The 19599-nt window shown below is 42.6% G+C and overlaps 1 protein-coding gene across 2 annotated transcripts in view; it reads left to right on the top strand.

Moving 5' to 3' along the window:
• Positions 1-19599, top strand: part of PHYHIPL (phytanoyl-CoA 2-hydroxylase interacting protein like) — a 202803-nt gene that overhangs the window by 43794 nt on the left and 139410 nt on the right. For both annotated transcript variants that reach the window (XM_078642969.1, XM_078642968.1), the window contains exon 2: positions 18370-18566. In XM_078642969.1, coding sequence (XP_078499095.1) covers positions 18402-18566 — 165 coding nt within the window. In that variant the 5' untranslated portion in view covers positions 18370-18401. The remainder of the gene's footprint in view (positions 1-18369; positions 18567-19599) is intronic.

Raw genomic sequence — 19599 nt, 5'->3', positions numbered from 1 at the left:
CTTTAATGAGATTCTCTTACTGCAGGCACGACATGCCTTCCTGCAACTTTCTATGTTTTCTGATCACGCTTATACTTCGCGCACACCTCCATGTTCTTACGCATTCGCGTCTGATGAAAGCCTGTTTACCAGCGCGTATTACTTCACCACAGCGGTTTATAACGGACGAAGTCGGTGAGTTTTAGTGCCAACACCTTTTCCATTCAGTTACTGGCAGTTTGTTTGTATCAGTTATCGGCGGGTAATGTTCCGATTTCGATTTTTTTAGGATGCAAATATTTTGACTCCGTGCATAACTTAACCTTGAGTAGTGAGTCCCGAATACCGGGTGACCAGTATTGTCCTCCAGGAGTAGCCCCACTAACCTCGTTGTTTCGCTGGTGAGTTCCGGATGCATCTGCAGTTTCATTTGCATACCGCGATTTTTGGTTGTGGATATTTCCGAACTTCATTTTATTACTTCTTTCTGCAGCCTGTTGTTGGTATTGCTCCATCTGTTCTCCGTGCAATCACCTTCTACCAACAGGTCTGTTTATATCGCAGGTGGTTTTTATGTTTCTATTCGTGCTAGTTTTCATAGACTGGTAACCGTTAGCTTGTTACATCTCCGGCTTTATCCTCTACAGAGTCGAGGATTAGTTTTCAGCCAGGTACCTAACTCATAAATTCTGGGTGTACTGGTTGTGTCCATGGGCGTCCGCAGAAATGTTTCCAGGGGGGGCAACATTTTAACTTCATCACTCGCCTTCGAGGGGGGGGGGCAACATTTTAACTTCCTCACTCGCCTTCAAGGCATGTTTAATGCAGGCGGCCCATTGTCATTCTTTATGTGATGATCAGCAGCAGAGAGAATGACAATGGGCCTGTCCACAGTCTGCTCGAGGTCGGGGAGGGGCTGCTGCAGCCTCTAGAGTTCAAAGAGAAGTGCGAGAGGCTCCAAGTGAGAGAACATTTAAACTCCTGGGGCTTCTCGCAGGGGAACGGACCCAAAAGGAATGGGACCGGCGATCCAGGAGGGGGCAAGCGCACCCCCTTGCCCTCCCCTGCGGACGCCCATGGTTGTGTCGACACCACAGGGTTCCCTCTTATTTATTTTGGGGTAGCAGTGTTACATCTATGACTGAAGATGTTGCCGTTGTTGGTTCCTAGTGTGACACACTCTTTTGAACACATGGGTGATCTTCCTTCTTTATTCTACTGGCATAATGCATTTGTATGACAACGGCAAAACATTTTTGGGCTCCATCACCCTTGCAGCTTTGATGTTATGGTATCCTCGTATTGTAGTCTGTTTAAAGTGCTCATTACATAACCATGTTACTTTGTTTTTTGTGATTTTCACTTTTCCTTTTACAGGTTTCCCCCGACGAAGGGACGCCATTGTCCCGAAATGCATCGGGCTGTTTTGAACTTTCTGTTTAAAAAATATCATTTTTAATTCATTTGGATCTTATTGACTGTTTTGTTATGTTTTTCTGCATGTTGTTCGTGATGTAATGTTCGTGATGTAATGACGATATGACTTTTTTGACCCCGAGTTTTTCTATGTAATACTACTGACAAATGTAACATAGCACACCATGTGCTAATATACAAACAGAGTTTTCTTGCATATATAAAAGAGTACTATTAGTTTCATTGAATTGTTTGAGTTTGTACTAACGCTTGATTAACGTTTAAACAGTATTGGAGGGTCCTCTTGGATCATTTCTAGAACAGTGCACAGTGATTACTGCCGTGTCTGGCAGTATCTATATTATTTTCCTGCAACATTCAGCACGCATGCTTTCCCTGGGTGCTTTTACAAAACAAGCATTTACAATGCAATGGTCTCGGCATCATTAAAGGTAGAGCTATTGGCATTGCTCATGACATTTCTTTTTTTTTCTTTAAATCATAAATAAATGGCATTGTCATTTACATTGTCAATACACAGCACTCTGCACTCAACAGCACACACCACTCAACAGCACACACCGCTCTGCACCTGCACTCACTGCTCTGCACACTCACTCTGCATTCTGCACTCACTACTCTGCCCTCACTACTCTGCCCTCACTACTCTGCCCTCACCACTCTGCCCTCACCACTCTGCCCTCACCACTCTGCACTCACGACTCTGCACTCACTACTCTGCACTCACTACTCTGCACTCACTACTCACTACTCTGCACTCACTACTCTGCACTCACTACTCACTACTCTGCACTCACTACTCTGCACTCACTACTCTGCACTCACTACTCACTACTCTGCACTCACTACTCTGCACTCACTACTCTGCACTCTGCACTCACTACTCTGCACTCTGCACTCACTACTCTGCACTCTGCACTCACTACTCTGCACTCACTACTCACTACTCACTACTCACTACTCTGCACTCACTACTCACTACTCTGCACTCACTACTCTGCACTCACTACTCTGCACTCACTACTCTGCACTCACTACTCTGCACTCACTACTCACTACTCTGCACTCACTACTCTGCACTCACTACTCTGCACTCACTACTCTGCACTCACTACTCTGCACTTACTACTCACTACTCTGCACTCACTACTCTGCACTCACTACTCTGCACTCACTACTCACTACTCACTACTCTGCACTCACTACTCTGCACTCACTACTCTGCACTCACTACTCTGCACTCACTACTCACTACTCACTACTCTGCACTCACTACTCTGCACTCACTACTCTGCACTCACTACTCACTACTCTGCACTCACTACTCACTACTCTGCACTCACTACTCTGCACTCACTACTCTGCACTCACTACTCACTACTCTGCACTCTGCACTCACTACTCTGCACTCACTACTCACTACTCTGCACTCTGCACTCACTACTCTGCACTCACTACTCTGCACTCACTACTCACTACTCTGCACTCACTACTCTGCACTCACTACTCTGCACTCACTACTCACTACTCTGCACTCTGCACTCACTACTCTGCACTCTCTACTCTGCACTCACTACTCACTACTCTGCACTCACTACTCACTACTCTGCACTCACTACTCACTACTCTGCACTCACTACTCAGCACTCACTACTCACTACTCTGCACTCACTACTCACTACTCTGCACTCACTACTCACTACTCACTACCCACTACTCTGCACTCACTACTCTGCACTCACTACTCTGCACTTACTACTCTGCACTCACTACTATGCACTCACTACTCACTACTCTGCACTCACTACTCTGCACTCACTACTCTGCACTCACTACTCTGCACTCACTACTCTGCACTCTGCACTCACTACTCTGCACTCTGCACTCACTACTCTGCACTCACTACTCTGCACTCACTACTCTGCACTCACTACTCTGCACTCTGCACTCACTACTCTGCACTCTGCACTCACTACTCTGCACTCACTACTCTGCACTCACTATTCACTACTCTGCACTTACTACTCTGCACTTACTACTCTGCACTCACTACTCTGCACTCACTACTCACTACTCTGCACTCACTACTCACTACTCTGCACTCACTACTCACTACTCTGCACTCACTACTCACTACTCTGCACTCACTACTCAGTACTCTGCACTCACTACTCTGCACTCACTACTCTGCACTCACTACTCTGCACTCACTACTCTGCACTCACTACTCCGTACTCACTACTCACTACTCTGCACTCACTACTCACTACTCTGCACTCGCTACTCACTACTCACTACTCTGCACTCACTACTCACTACTCTGCACTCACTACTCACTACTCTGCACTCACTACTCACTACTCTGCACTCACTACTCACTACTCTGCACTCACTACTCTGCACTCACTACTCACTACTCTGCACTCACTACTCACTACTCACTACTCTGCACTCACTACTCACTACTCTGCACTCACTACTCACTACTCTGCACTCACTACTCTGCACTCACTACTCACTACTCTGCACTCACTACTCAGCACTCACTACTCACTACTCTGCACTCACTACTCACTACTCTGCACTCACTACTCTGCACTCACTACTCTGCACTCACTACTCTGCACTCACTACTCACTACTCAGTACTCTGCACTCACTACTCTGCACTCACTACTCACTACTCTGCACTCACTACTCTGCACTCACTACTCTGTACTCACTACTCTGCACTCTGCACTCACTACTCTGCACTCACTACTCACTACTCACTACTCTGCACTCACTACTCACTACTCTGCACTCACTACTCACTACTCTGCACTCACTACTCTGTACTCACTACTCTGCACTCTGCACTCTGCACTCACTACTCTGCACTCACTACTCACTACTCTGCACTCACTACTCACTACTCTGCACTTACTACTCACTACTCTGCACTCACTACTCACTACTCTGCACTCGCTACTCACTACTTACTACTCACTACTCTGCACTCACTACTCACTACTCTGCACTCACTACTCACTACTCTGTACTCACTACTCACTACTCTGCACTCACTACTCACTACTCTGCACTCACTACTCACTACTCTGCACTCACTACTCACTACTCTGCACTCACTACTCTGCACTCACTACTCACTACTCTGCACTCACTACTCACTACTCTGCACTCACTACTCTGCACTCACTACTCTGCACTCACTACTCGCTACTCGCTACTCTGCACTCGCTACTCACTACTCTGCACTCACTACTCACTACTCTGCACTCACTACTCACTACTCTGCACTCACTACTCACTACTCTGCACTCACTACTCAGCACTCACTACTCTGCACTCACTACTCACTACTCTGCACTCTGCACTCACTACTCACTACTCTGCACTCACTACTCTGCACTCACTACCCACTACTCTGCACTCACTACTCACTACTCTGCACTCACTACTCACTACTCTGCACTCACTACTCACTACTCACTACTCTGCACTCACTACTCACTACTCTGCACTCACTACTCACTACTCTGCACTCACTACTCTGCACTCACTACTCTGCACTCACTACTCTGCACTCACTACTCTGCACGCACTACTCTGCACTCTGCACTCACTACTCTGCACTCACTACTCAGCACTCACTACTCACTACTCACTACTCTGCACTCACTACTCACTACTCTGTACTCACTACTCACTACTCTGCACTCACTACTCACTACTCTGCACTCACTACTCTGCACTCTGCACTCACTACTCTGCACTCACTACTCTGCACTCACTACTCTGCACTGACTACCCACTACTCACTACTCTGCACTCACTACTCTGCACTCACTACCCACTACTCACTACTCTGCACTCACTACTCTGCACTCACTACTCTGCACTCACTACTCTGCACTCACTACTCTGCACTCACTACTCACTACTCTGCACTCACTACTCACTACTCTGCATTCACTACTCACTACTCACTACTCTGCACTCACTACTCTGCACTCACTACTCTGCACTCTGCACACTCACTCTGCACTGTGCGCGCCGCTGATATCATGGAATCTTCCACCACACTTTCTAAAACTCTATAGTCCGAAGCATAATAGGCACAGAACCAAAAGAAGGGTAGACATTTGCTTAAAATAATCTTATTGTATTTATGAGAAGCAAAAGCGAGACTGTGAAATGTGCTGAATATCAGTTTGTTACGAATCAACAGAGTGGAGTTAGAGAACCAAGAAATAGTAATTTAGAATTCGGGTTAGAAGGAGTAGTAATCACAAGCTGAGGATCAACGGGCGCGAAACAGCGTGGTGGGCGCACACGAGACGCAGCGTGGGCGTGCACATCAGCTGAAGATCGCCGGAGAAGACACCGAGCCTGCCTGCTGCCGTGACTGACCCGCTGCGGAAGGAAAGAGCCCGGTGAGTGGGGGTAGAGAGGGGGCGGCAGAGAGGGAGTGGGCAGAGAGGGAGGGTGTGTGTGTGTGTGTGTGTGTGTGTGTCTGTCTGTCTGTGTGTGGCTGGCGTGTGCCTGCCTGCCTGCCTTTGAGTATGCGCGTCCACAGACCCTGGTCGGCTCGTGCACCGCTCTGTGTTCCCTTGCGAGCTTACTCGCGACAATAGTTCTCGTTGCTGAGACCTAAAAAGCACCCCATACCACGCTTTCACTTTAATAACGGCCGCAGACCTTTCTTTAGACATGGCTTGTCTAAACAAAGCGGCGTGGCCTCTATTAACCTGAAAGCGCATCATAGGGCGCTTGTAAACAACAAGCATTTGCAATGCAGTAGGTCTCACATTTGAGAAACTTTGACCTATTGGTATTGTAAATGACAATGCCTTTTAATTATTACAGGTTTTTTAAGCACATAAATAAATAGTATTGTCAGTTACAATGCCAAAAGGTCAAAATCTCGCAACTGCGTGACCTATTGCATTGCAAATGCTTGTTTTGAATAGGAGTCCATTTTCCACATCGTTTGTGGTCTCTGTGCCTCCTAACAAAGCCCTTAGGATTTTATTCATGTGAAAGGGAGTTGCTAATAAAATGAAACACTACCAGTCCCCTAAATATTGTTTAGTCGAGAATCCTACAGTTAGATGAAAGCTCACCTGGGTTGAGATCTGTTACAAGTCACACTCGCCTGTATTTGGATGTGTCACCTGATATTAAGGAGACACACAGAACCTTGCTACATGCTCCTATTGGAGCCCAATGTGAACTAATGAAACCTAACGTGATAAGTCCAGCGCCACCCACATTTTAAAACAATATCATAGAAGCAAACTAAAGAGATCACTACAGACATGGTGGCATGTTCTAGACGCATCTCCTTCCCAGACTCTGTTAGGTCAAAGAAGCAGTAATGATTAAAACAGAGAGCCAGGGGTTTGCAATTATCCAAGTTCTGGGAATCGCAGTTCCGCCTACAGAGTGAAGGGCACATTGAGGCTCTGAGAATAAGAGACTGCAGAGGCCAAAATGCATTAAAAGGGAAACTGAGAAAGGGGGAGTGAAGTAAAGATTGAAGCCTAAATAGTGCAAAGTCAGGGAAGTATTTTAATACTTAATTGTGAATCCTTTGGGATTGTGTAACTGCAGGACTAACAGGGATGTAAGTAACTCCTTGACCTGTTCTCCAAGGTTTAAGGAAGGAAAGAACTACATTGACCTGAATGCATCTGCATGACATGGTAAAAAACAGGACTTGAGTAAAAAGAGGAGTTGGGGCTGTAGTGCGACAGGGAGTTTCCTGTAGTAAACCGGGCCTAATTACAGGTGAATGGCACCTGGTGGTAGAGTAGCACAATTCTGCCAATAACAATCCACAACCATAACTAAGTACGTTGATTTCATGACACCAAATTTATTCAGTAATAAGCAAACAGTGTGTCCCACTTTTTCGTTTAATAAAATAGATTTTAAAATATTGAAACAATGCCCCAAGTCCCCTGGAAAATTGAATGAGTTCAATTTTGAGAGGGGCTCTAAAGCAGTTTGCATTATTCCCAAATTATTGTGTAGAAACAAAGGTATTAGGAAAGGTTTTATATCTAGAGTTCGCAATCGACACATTAACAAATTATGTTAAATAATATCAGGACTGAAATTGCAAAGACGTCACCCCTTAATTTCTCTGATCCTCTACCAGAAGCAAGATAGCTTATGGCTTCAACCTCAGGTGGGCACCTAGGCCCATTGTGACTGCCTCTTAAAAGTGGGGCAACCGTGCAAACCCCTGTTCACACGGGTGCCAAAACGTATCTCTTTCATTTGCCAACCTATAAGCTCACATCAGGGAGCATGGATACTTGTGCCGACCATTAGCGCCTACTCATACATTTCACCTTGTGTAGGTCCTCTAATAACACTGACCACAAATACCTGGAACCAATTAATGAGTGCAGTAGTTCAATTAAAAGTCTTCGGTCTGGTATATCCTTAAATAATAAAATATAGACACTTGTTTTTGTTTTCGAGATAACATCTATCATTTAAATCTTGACGGGGAAGACTATTTTCTCAATCGACTTTTCGGTAAGAGGCTGCTAGCAACCCAATATGCTAACACTTCATAAGCAAACGTGGAATGAATTAGTTTAAGACAGACTAAGACATAATGGAACTTTTTTCGAGTTAAAAACAATTCTCTTCTGAAATTTTAGTAAATTCACTCTGGACAAAGACATCAAAAAGATATGTGACAGATTTTTTTTAAATGTGCTTTCAAAATAGTCTTGATCAGTTCTCTTCATGCAGAAGATCTCACTTCCTTACATGTAGTCGGTGACTGTTTTTTCAGGCTAGGCTTTTAATTGAACAGCTACAAATCGTCGCAACCTACTCAATGTTAAAACGTATCAAGATATTCCCAATGTGAAAGGCAATAAGCTGACCAAAGATGTATAATCCTCCAACAGCTTGAGCTCTGTTGCTTCCATAACCTAGAGAATTCAACCTTCTTTCAACCAAATATGTGGTCTTTAGTTTTGTCTGCAATGACACATAACTTCTCAAGTGCATTCAGTTGCTTATTCAGGCCAGGGAACATAATTAACGTCTACTGTGTGCCCATAAAGATCTGCTGCAAAATTCTTAACATAGGCATCAAGAGCAACGTTTGTTTGAGCCATTTGTTTATGCTTATTTCTCTTTGCAGTTTTACAAAACTCCACATTCATCCGATTCCAGGAATTTAAGAATAGCACTAATTTGAGCAGTTCTATTCGAGTCCCTCGGGCTAGAATGTTTTCCCAGTGTCGCTCTGTCAACACTGTTAAAGCCAGCTTGCACATCCACTAAGCAACTATGCAGGCAACCTACTAAGTAAATGCACTGTTTGTGCTAAAAAAACAAAAAAATGTAACTTTATCCACAGTGCTATTACCATCTTGAAACCCTGCATGTTCATGTAGCATTAGAAATGTCGTTATTACCTAATCTCTAAACACCAAAAGATTTGTTGGGTATAACATTTCAAACCATTTCAAACTGCTATGAATCAAATAGAAAAAACATTAAAGCTGATCAGATTCAGAAGATGTATAGCTTCCTTTATCTGTGTAATTATTAATTGTTTAACCTTGGCCCGATCCATGATTTAGGGATCTGACCAGTTTGAACAATCGGATCACTGGGAGTTGTTAACTGGTGAGCCTTTTACTGGGGTTTTAAAGTATATACTATTCTAGGAATTGAACCGGTATCTGGTGCACTAAATACATTTTCTTATATTTACCACATTGATAGAAGCCAAGAGGTCCGAATTAGTCGAAATTGGCTCATCCTCTGACAATCTTACTAGGTCATCATAAAACACAGATGCTTGATCTCCTTTACATCACCAATATCTTGATATCTTTGGAGTTCAGAGTATGAAGTTGGACCATTTGCCAGAATTTCTTTGTTTTGTCAGCTTCAGTCGGTTAACACAAGACCAGATGAAAACCATACAATTACACAGACTTACCTGCCTGTCATACGAGCATATATTAATGTCTCAAAGGGTATCTAATTTCACACTTACTCCAAGGGTGCAGTGCCTTTGTTACAACTATTTCCACTCTGCTGCAGTGGAAATAGGTGCAATGGAGACACTGCACCCTCCATCACAAAGTGGGTTGAATCTCAATAAAAAAGAAGGCTACCTATAAGTCACTTACAATTGTTTCCAAGTTAGCCCACCACATTTTCCAAGACTACCAGGTCTGTATAACGACTGGTGACAAGCCCATCAGTAATTTGAGACCCAGCAACATAAAAACATATTGATAACCCCCAAACCACCATATGCTGCATTCAGGGGCTAATTTATTAATATCTGGTCACAAAATACTGGCCACACATTGCAACCAGAATTTTTGTGTCCAGTAAAAGATTTCTAAGAGCGACCTATATACCAATAGGTCAGTTCTTAAAAATCAGAATCATGTGGGTGCTGACTTTGACCTACCTCACACATATTAGTGAGGCTGGTCACAAATTGCGACTGAGTACAATTGGAGGCCATTAATGGGGACAGTGGTCTACTGGAGTCAGCAGACCACCATGTCTTTGATTGCTTTTAAAATATGCATACAACATTTTTTATGGAAGGGGTAGCCAATCTGGAAAATGTGTAGGGGAAGGTTCAGGCACATGTATTAACCGAGAAGGGGAAGTTGATGACTGTAAGGGCCATGGGCCTTGCATATTGGACGTGGCCGCTGCTGGGCAAGAAGGGGGTAATGTCAGTGTTGAGGAGGAGCTTGGGGGTTTTACTGACAGCAACTCCTTTGTTGGAAAACTGCTTCTAGAGGGAGGGGTGTCTGGTCATGAGCTGGTGGCAACGAACCAAGTACAGCTAACAACTCAGGACCTTGTGCTAAATGTAGCCTCGTGGAATATTGCAGGCCTAAAAGGGAAGGTATGTTCAGACGATTGGGTTGACTTTATTGATTTGTTTGATATTTTAATCTTTCAGGAAAGCTGGGCTCCTGACCCGATATTTCGGGCAGGATACCTAAATTTTTTTTAAACCTGCAATCCAGGGCACTAGAGGTAGAGCATCTGGGGGCCTTGTAATTTGGGTAAGGCAGGCTCTTAGATATAGGATAGTTGAAATCCCAGTGGACAACCCTGATATATTGGGAATCAAGTTGTGTAGGGAAAACCACCATGATATTTTTATCATTAACATTTATGCACGCGGATTACCCGGCGGGCGGAATCCTGATTTAATTGATGAGCTGGACTGCTATCTTGATTTAATTGGGAGGGACAACTTTATTTTAATTGCAGGAGATCTAAGTTGTACTTTTGAACCCCTATTGTGCGATTGTGGGGATAGCCTGGGTGAGGAAGATGCCGTGTGGAATGTACCCAATTTGGATCTTAACCCTATTAAGAAGGCTACAGAGGCGGCCTTACACTGGCTAGGGCTGTGTTTAGAGTGGGGGTTGCGAGCGGCCAACGGCCGTACTATCTCTAACAAAATAGGCCAGTCCACTTTTGACAAGGGGGCCTCCAACAGCAGAATTGACAATATTCTGGTGAAAATGGAGTACTGGTCTTTTATGGAGGACATGGTAATTGTATCGCGGCCCGAAAGCTATCACAACCCTTTACACTTAAGTCTGAAATTTCGGGATGGCCACGGTCAGGCTCCTATGGACAAGTGCCTCACAGCAGAGGCAGTCCTCACAAACGACAGACGTAAGGTCCGATGGTGCAGAGTTCTAGAGGACAGTACTATGCTAGATAGGTTATCCATGGAAGTCTCTTCCACTCTGAGTGCCATACAGGATTTGACTAATGATACAGGAATATTACATCAGATTGGTGTTCTTCACGAGCAGCTTTTTGTTAAGTTGAAAGCTATTCTTACCAAACTTGTTAATCATGGGAAAGTTGCACCATTAGGCTTCCGCCACAAATGGTACAACAAAGCCTGTAGACAGGCGCATAGTGGTTTGATTAATGCTATTAAAACTAGAGTTACTCCAGATATTAAAGCAGCCCGTTTGAAATATAAGAAGGCTCAGTGGGATGCCAAGAGAGAGTGGGATGAGAGTCATTGGCAAGATCTCTATGAAGCCTGCCTATCCTCAAACCAGATCAAATTTTGGGAGGTGGTGAAATGGGGCCGAAATCTGGATTCGCAAATCCCAATCAACTATGTTTCAGCTGATGTCTGGGTGGATTTTTATTCCTCCCAGTTTAGAGGACTGGAGAACGATCCCCCGCATGCTATGGCAAGTAGGACTTTGCTGTATCCATTGCCTGGCCAACCCTTAGTGTTTTCAGTATTAGACACAGAGATAGCTGTGGGTTTGACCCAGGCTGGAAAGGCACCTGGATTGGATTGCATCCCAGCAGATCTATTCAAAGCTGATTTACTGCACTGGGTACCCTACATCACGATGATTGCAAACGCCATTGCTAATGGGGCAATGATTCCGGAGTCATGGAAAGGGGCCAAAATTCTTCCCATTTTTAAGAAAGGGGATCGTTCGGCCCCTGGGAACTATCGCCCAATTAGTCTTATAGATTCTTTACAGAAAGTTGTTGCGAGGATGGCCCTGGCCAAAATACAGGTGTGGATGGAGAATGAGAATATTCTCTCTCCATTACAAGCAGGCTTCAGATCGAATACCAGCACTATTGACCAAGTATTCAGATTTACTCTGATATACTGGAAGGTAGTGCTGTTGGGCGGTGGGTCCCTATTCGCAGCTTTTGTGGACTTAAAGTCCACATTCGATTTGGTGCCAAGAGCAAAGTTATGGGCAGTCTTGGCTGATCTGGGAATGCCACCCGAACTCCTTGATTGTGTGGTAAAACTGCATGAAGGTAATTTTGCTATGGTCAGGTGGGGGAGCCAGGGGCAGGTGACGGACAGTTTCCCTGTTACACGGGGAGTCCGCCAGGGGTGCATCCTGGCACCTACCCTATTCTTACTTTTTATTAACCAAGTGGTAAATTGTTTTGCTGATACACATACTGACGCCCCCGTTCCGGGTGGTACTAAGTTTCCGCTGCTCATTTTTGCCGACGACACCCTAATCCTCTCTAAGACACGAAAGGGGCTCCAGACTGCGATTAACAGATTTGAGGACTTTTGCAAATCAAATGATCTGCAAATTAACGTGAGCAAGACAAAATTTATGGTCCTAACTAAAAACAGGCCTGTAAGGAGTCACGTTAGCATGAATGGTGTCGAGCTCAAACAGGTGGACGTGATTACCTACCTTGGGGTGATGCTAGACTCTCGTCTATGATGGAAGCCCCAGGTTAATGCACTGCGTTTAAAATTTGCCCGCCTTACAGGGTGTCTAATACAGGAACAGCGAACGTCGTTGACGAAAAGGGTTATGCCTGCCCTAAAGATTTACGACGCCAAAATAAGTTCTGCCATTTTATATGGTGCCGACCTTTGGGGTTTTATGGATCTAACCCCTCTGGTAAGAGTACAAAATAAATTTGTCCGCAATTTGGTAGGATTACCCCAATCTACTCCAATTAAACCCTTACTGCTGGACATGGGCTGTAAGGCGATTGATGAGCTTGCGCGGTACCGGATGGTTGCACTGTGGAGACGAATCTGGTCAACGCCCAAATTAGCACTCTCTGCCAACGAAATTTCAGATGTAAGATCGATTTTTGGGTACTGCAATCTCCCTTGGTTTAGAGAGGTAAAGCTAATTTTGGAAAATATGGGACTTAGTCCACAGTGGGTTGCCCCGGGGTCAATCCCTTTCCCTCCAAAAAAAGAGTTTAAAACTTTGTACTGGGCGTCTGTTAGAGACAAAGTTGTCGTGCAGTCAGGTTCGCCTACATTAACGAGCTGGTTCCTGGCACACAAACTGGACCCACACCTGGAGCCTTACTGGGATGCCATCACCAGGACTCTAGATAGGAAATTATATCATCAGTTTAGAGTTGGGACACTGCCTGTGAGGTCTTTCACTATAAAATGGCATGGTCAGCGAAACGAGTATTGCCCTTGGTGTAAAGACCACAAGGAGAGTGTCGGTCACATCTTCTTTGCCTGCCCCGCCTATTCGGCTGCTAGGAGTAAATGGCTAAAGCACATTTGTAGGATGATGAAGCTCAGGGGGTGTGCTGAGGCACTATGGGTTTTAAGATCCAATACCTCGGAGATAGTGACCATAAGTGTGGCGAAGTTTTTAGGGTGGGCTTGGTTGATTAGAGCCAGACATTCTTGTGTGTCATGATCATTTTGTATTCTTGTATATTGTATTGGCTTTTACTGTTACGTCTCAAATATAACTGTTTAATCCTTTTTTAAATATATGGAATATTTTTAGCTGAGAATTTTGAAATTTTTGGGAAATATGTGTATAGTGGTTTTATGGCTTATAGATTATGTTTTTAGGTATATTCTCATGTAGTTTGTCTTTTATGATGTAAAAAATCGAAATAAAAAAGTATGAAACTGAAACTAGTGAGGCTGGTCACAAATTGCGACTCAGTACAATTGGAGGCCATTAATGGGGACGGTGGTCTCCTGGAGTCAGCAGACCACCATTTGGTTGCTTTTAAAATATGCATACAACATTTTTTAATGCAGCTTATTTTCCTTAAAGCAAACAGGACATTGTAAAAAGACTTTTTTTTTCCAGAGTAAGCAGTGACCGCAAATCATGATTTGTTTTTTACATTCACAAAGGGAGATAGGCATCATTTGCAAACTGGTTATCGTGTTCTTTGAGGTGTCTGTAAATTACCAATGCTGTGCAACCAGATTTTGGTTGTAAAACAGTGTTATATTAAATATTGTTTCTGTATTTTTAAGTGACTCCTACAACACTGCCCATTCACATACCTAATCGGTATCCATTCGGAATCCAATTTTAGGAGTCTGAGGAACTTTTATGGCTCCTAAAATGGGATGAGAACATAAGAAAAACATTTTTGACAATCGCAATTGCTGGACTGGAGCATTTGCAACCGTTAACATGCACCAGCTGTAGATTCTGTTTTTTGTACCTTCTGGGTCTCTACCACTGCAACGCTGCCACCTGAGATTCAAGTTTGCCTCGGAGTTCAAAACTACCCTGAAGTGGCATTATGCGATCAGAAGATAAATATGCAAATGAATGCCTCCTGCATAAAATTGGAATGGATTTTGTTATTGTAACTATATGAAACTCGTTTAAATGCTGTCTTCCTAATGTGGTCTGTCCTCAATAAACAGCATCTTTGCACATTACTTCAAGTCTCTCTTCTAGGCGTATGTATGTTCTTCCTGTCAAGCTACATAGCTCTAACTTGCCCTTATACACACTGTTTCTTTAGTGTGTCCCCCTACCCATGCAAATACATCTAATAAGATCTAGTATATTAATAAAATAATTTAAACTCTTGGATAACATTTAGACTACCTTTAGCAAAAGTTACAAAGTTTTGAAAGTCCATGATGAGTTCGCTGACTATTTTGAAGGATGAGGAAGTCTAATGGTGGTTTTAAGGACATGGAGCTCTGAGGCACTTTCTAATCCTTTTCCCTCAGTAAGTGTGCCCACAGGCTAAATTGTATAAGTACACCTCAATATTTATTTTTCCTCTTCCACACAGTTTTTTTTAATTGTGTTTTTTTGGCACTGATTGTTTAATGGGTTTCAACCAAACAAATATATTTTGAGGGGTATGATGGATATGCTTAATCTTTAAAGGACACATTTCGAGGGAAACTCTTTCTCACTGGGCTCTGAATTTACTGCCATATCCAGAAATTTAAAAGATGCAGAAGATTTACAACAAAAGATCACTGCACAGAAATGACTTTGCCGTAGTTTAAAATTCCGTACATTCAGCCTGATTCATCATTCTCCCGTTTTGCGAGCCCCTAATAGCGATTCATAAGGAATCGCTATTAAGGACTTGCAAAACGGGATTCATGTAGAAATTGCATAAAGAAATGCGATTCCTACACATTCCTTATTTGCGATTAGCAAATTGCTAATCGCAAATAAGGAATAACTCCCCATTCATTCCTATGGGCCTAAAGGCTCATAGGAATGAATGGGGAGTTATTCCTTATTTGCGAATAGCAATTTGCTAATCGCAAATAAGATAGCTATTTTAAGGGTGCCAGGGGTGTCCAAAGGACACCCTGTAGCACCCCTGAAATGTAATCTACATTGGTGTTGCGCACACACATGTCCAAAGGACATGTGCGTGTGTAACACATGCAACTTAGAAAAATGCATTTATATGCATTTTTCTAAGTTTTCGCTATTTACCACGAGGTTTGACCTTGCGGTAAATAGCGGCCCAAAATAGCGATTTCGGTATTTTAAAATGGTTCATGAATTGCATTTAAGGAATCTCAAATAGAGATTCCTTAAATGCAATTCCTCGCAAATATGCGAATTCTTTAATAGCGAATTTTGCATTTGGGATGATGAATCCCAAATGCAAAAATTGCACTCGCAAAGGGCCAGATTCTCAGAATCTGGCCCTTTGCGAGCGCAATTAAGCTTGATGAATCAGGCTGTATGTTCTTAGTTACTAAAATGCAGATGCTCACTAAATAATTTCCATTAATTTTTCAATTAAAATGTTAGATTCCCTACTTCAAATGTTTGTGTTACGAAAACAGTAACAAAATTTCACTGGCTAGCTCTAGTATTATCACTTCACCGATTTCCTCCAAAAGTCAGATTTACTAGCTTTGTCAAAATCTGTTTTTCTATTTGATATTTACTTAGCATGCTATCAAAAGCAGTGCACTTTCTGTTAAAGGTGTATGTATGTTTGTAATATTTATAGAATGACAAAATAGCCATATAGCAGTCGGGGGCGTAGCTACGGGGGGTTGGGGTGTTTCACCTGCCCCCTAAAAAAGTTTATTTTGTAGTAAATTGTTGGGTACAAGTGCTTTTAGTCGGGTATGGTGAAGTGTCTGTCGGATTTCATCTGGGGAATTTTCTTTGCCCACACTGCCCCTAGTGTTGGGAAATCTGAGCTCTCATCCCCCCAATCTTGTTGACCAAGCTACACCCCTGATAGCAGTGGAGTGCTGCACAAATGGCAAGCATCCCAAACGACATTGTCTAATGTAGCCTTGACAGACAATAGGTGTGAAGCGGTGCTTAATTTGTGGTGGTATTTGCAGGTGAGGCGCTCCAGCACTTATATCTCCTCACAAACCTTTGATCCAGAGAAGGAGAGGGGAAAACACAAAAATCTGAGAGAAGGAAGACAAAATTGAAAAACAGTGACAACGGGAGAAAACATGAAAGAGAGAAAAACTGCAAAAGTGAGATATCGAGGCAAAGAGTGCATGTAGGTGGATCAAAGGACAGAAGGTGGACATGAGGTGGAATCAAGATTATGCAGCTTTGGAATGTATCAACCCTGACACTTGGCAGCTCCGACTGCGGCCTTCTGAGAACCCTTAGGGCACCGGTGCTTAATTTTATTACATATTAAGCCCTGTAGAGTGATCTGAACAAGGTGGACAGAGGCGCCGCAAAGCCACTTTTAGAGACGGATCATTTGTTCTTTGAAGAAATGCGTATTGAGCACTTTCCTGAATTTATAGATGCTAAGATGTGAGTTTCTTATGTTAATAGACATTGTTTTATATTGGTGGTGCATACTTTTCTTATTTGATTCAATTAAAGTTTGGTGATATTCGGCTCCATCGGTGTAATTGCAAGTGACGAAATGTACATGTTCTCCAAACAAATGAAATCTGTGCTGTGTACTACAGTAGTCCAGTTTAAGTGTGAATTTCTTCACAGGGAGTCAGCAAATGGCAGACTAGTGCCAAAGAAAACAGTTTCTAACACGCAGTTTTGGAAATAAAAGTAGCCTATTCACACTTTTAAATAAAGTAACATAATATCATAATTATAAACCAAGTCATAGGACTTCTAAATAAAGTTTCTCAAGGCCAGGGAAATTTATACTGGTCCGTTAATTAGGCCTCTATTTAGAGTCAGGAGGTGGTAGGCACCCAGTCACAAGGCAGTGCTGTGTGCTGCGATACTTCCATTTAATCTGATGCTCCCCTTATGGGAGGGACATCCGTTTCATCCTTCAGCGGTGGCAGCAGTAGAAATGTGCGTGTTAATAAGGGGTGCCTTTGGAGACTACATTTCTTTGCGTCACTTCATTTAAAGTTTTTAAATCTTATTGCAGATACATGTTTCGAGGTCGATCAGTAGATTTACTTCACAAAGTTACAAATAGCATTTTGAACCCTCTTCTCAGAAAATAATTACTGAGGAGTTCTATTTTTTCTGTGCATCCACATAAAGGAAGGCTTTAGGACTTCATTATTGTTTGTACAGATTATTATGTTGTAAGCAAAGCTGTACTCCTCTCTGTAGAATGCTAGTGACAGCTAAGCTCCACAGTACTATGCCATCTTTCCTGTACTTTGAGAAACTAGGGAGTGGTACTGTGCGCTGTCTTTCCTTCATGTGTCTTCATGGGGCTTGAGAGATCTTCACCCCTTTGCTCTTAATCATCTCGAACGAAGATATATTTCTGCTCTCTAGTCTGTGGCTGACAGGCACAGGCATCTTGCTAAAATACACCATCTGTACTCTTAGATTTCCAGAAGATTTGCTTTTCTTCTGCCCTTTTTCCCTTCTTGCCTTTTCCCAGGAAGGGTCTCGGAAAGAAAGTAAAGCAGCCAATGGAAAAGTAGGAGGTGGGAAAAACAAACCAAGTTTAAAATGTGCACCTTGTGTTGGTCATATTCTCTTCAGTTTTGGCTGAGGAGGCAATCACGAAGACAGAAATACAATTATAAATATTCAGTTAACATGTCATACTTTTATTAGACAGTAACATTGTTTATAACTTGAGTAGTTGGATAGTACTGCTGCTTAAATTGTGTTGATTTACGTTATGGTTCTAAATTAAATGTCTGTAAGAAAAGGATGGTTATTTAATAATTTTCAATTCCTACATTTTGCAGGAAACAAGTCACAAGATAGTGGCATTGCAGAAATGGAAGAGCTATCTGTCCCCCACAACATAAAGATAAGCAACATAACCTGTGATTCTTTCAAGATATCCTGGGATATGGATGCCAAATCGAGGGAGCGTATTACGCACTATTTTGTCGACTTAAACAAGAAAGAAAACAAGAACTCCAACAAATTTAAACACAAGGTAAATGCTGATTTCTTATTCAACAAGTACTTTTGTATTAATATTCGTGAGATAACAAAGAAACATGTTTGTAATGATTGAAACAGTAGTTATCTCTAAAATTATCTTGCTGACATGCTGTATATGTTGGTGAAATTATTTATAAAGGTGTATCTGATATTTAAACAGAAAAAAGCTGAGAAAGTTTACAAACCTGGCTCAAGTCATATGATATTCTTGTTTTTGATCTAAGTAAAACAATGCATATTTAAATACTCAGCACAAAACACAGGATCCATTACAGACCTAATGCTCACTGTACTGAAATTTATAAGATATGACGGTCATCTTAATGAAAACCTTTTCCTAAAGTTGACTCTTTTTAATTCGTGTATTTAATTTTGTTCTGCTGTGTGCGTCATGACCTCAAGAAGGGTGAATTGTTTTAGAGCTTGAGAAATAATACTGTACCGGTGAGATTGGGAAAACAGCTGTTGGAAGTAACATTGATTCATGTGTGGTCTACAATTGTAATATGAATCACTAGGCCATCTGGGCACATTGACCCCCCCCCCCCCCACCCTCTTCCCTTTTTAGGTCGAGCATTCGAGACCTCTTGTATACTTTAGTATACTCTTGCTTACTTGGGAATGTGGACACGAGTCAGACGCGTGCATTTTCTGTCTCGGATTTGTCCTCGTGGGCGCGCCTTTGCTGCTGGCAGATTTCTGTGTAGGCGACTTTTCGCTTTCGTTTTCCAGTGCTGGTCTTTTTTTTTTTGGCCTGCGATGAAAGCCTGCATTTTATGAGACAAAATGCAAACATTTAAGAGACTTTCCATGCAAGAGACTTTTAAATTAAATCACAGCAGTAATTTACTATTAAAACAATCTTATCTTGGAGCCTGCATTTCGTGATTTTTGTGGGGCGCGTACTTCACATACACTACGGAAACAGATTTTTCAATCATAGACTTTTAAATTAAATCACAGCAGCAATTTACTATTAAAACAAAACAATTTTGGAGTAAGCATTTCCTGAATTTTATTTGGTG

Source organism: Lissotriton helveticus, chromosome 5_1 (assembly GCF_964261635.1).
Source record: "Lissotriton helveticus chromosome 5_1, aLisHel1.1, whole genome shotgun sequence".
Taxonomy (NCBI): Eukaryota; Metazoa; Chordata; class Amphibia; order Caudata; family Salamandridae; genus Lissotriton; species Lissotriton helveticus.
The sequence above is the reverse complement of the archived record's forward strand: the minus strand, read 5'-3'. Positions and strand labels throughout refer to the sequence as shown.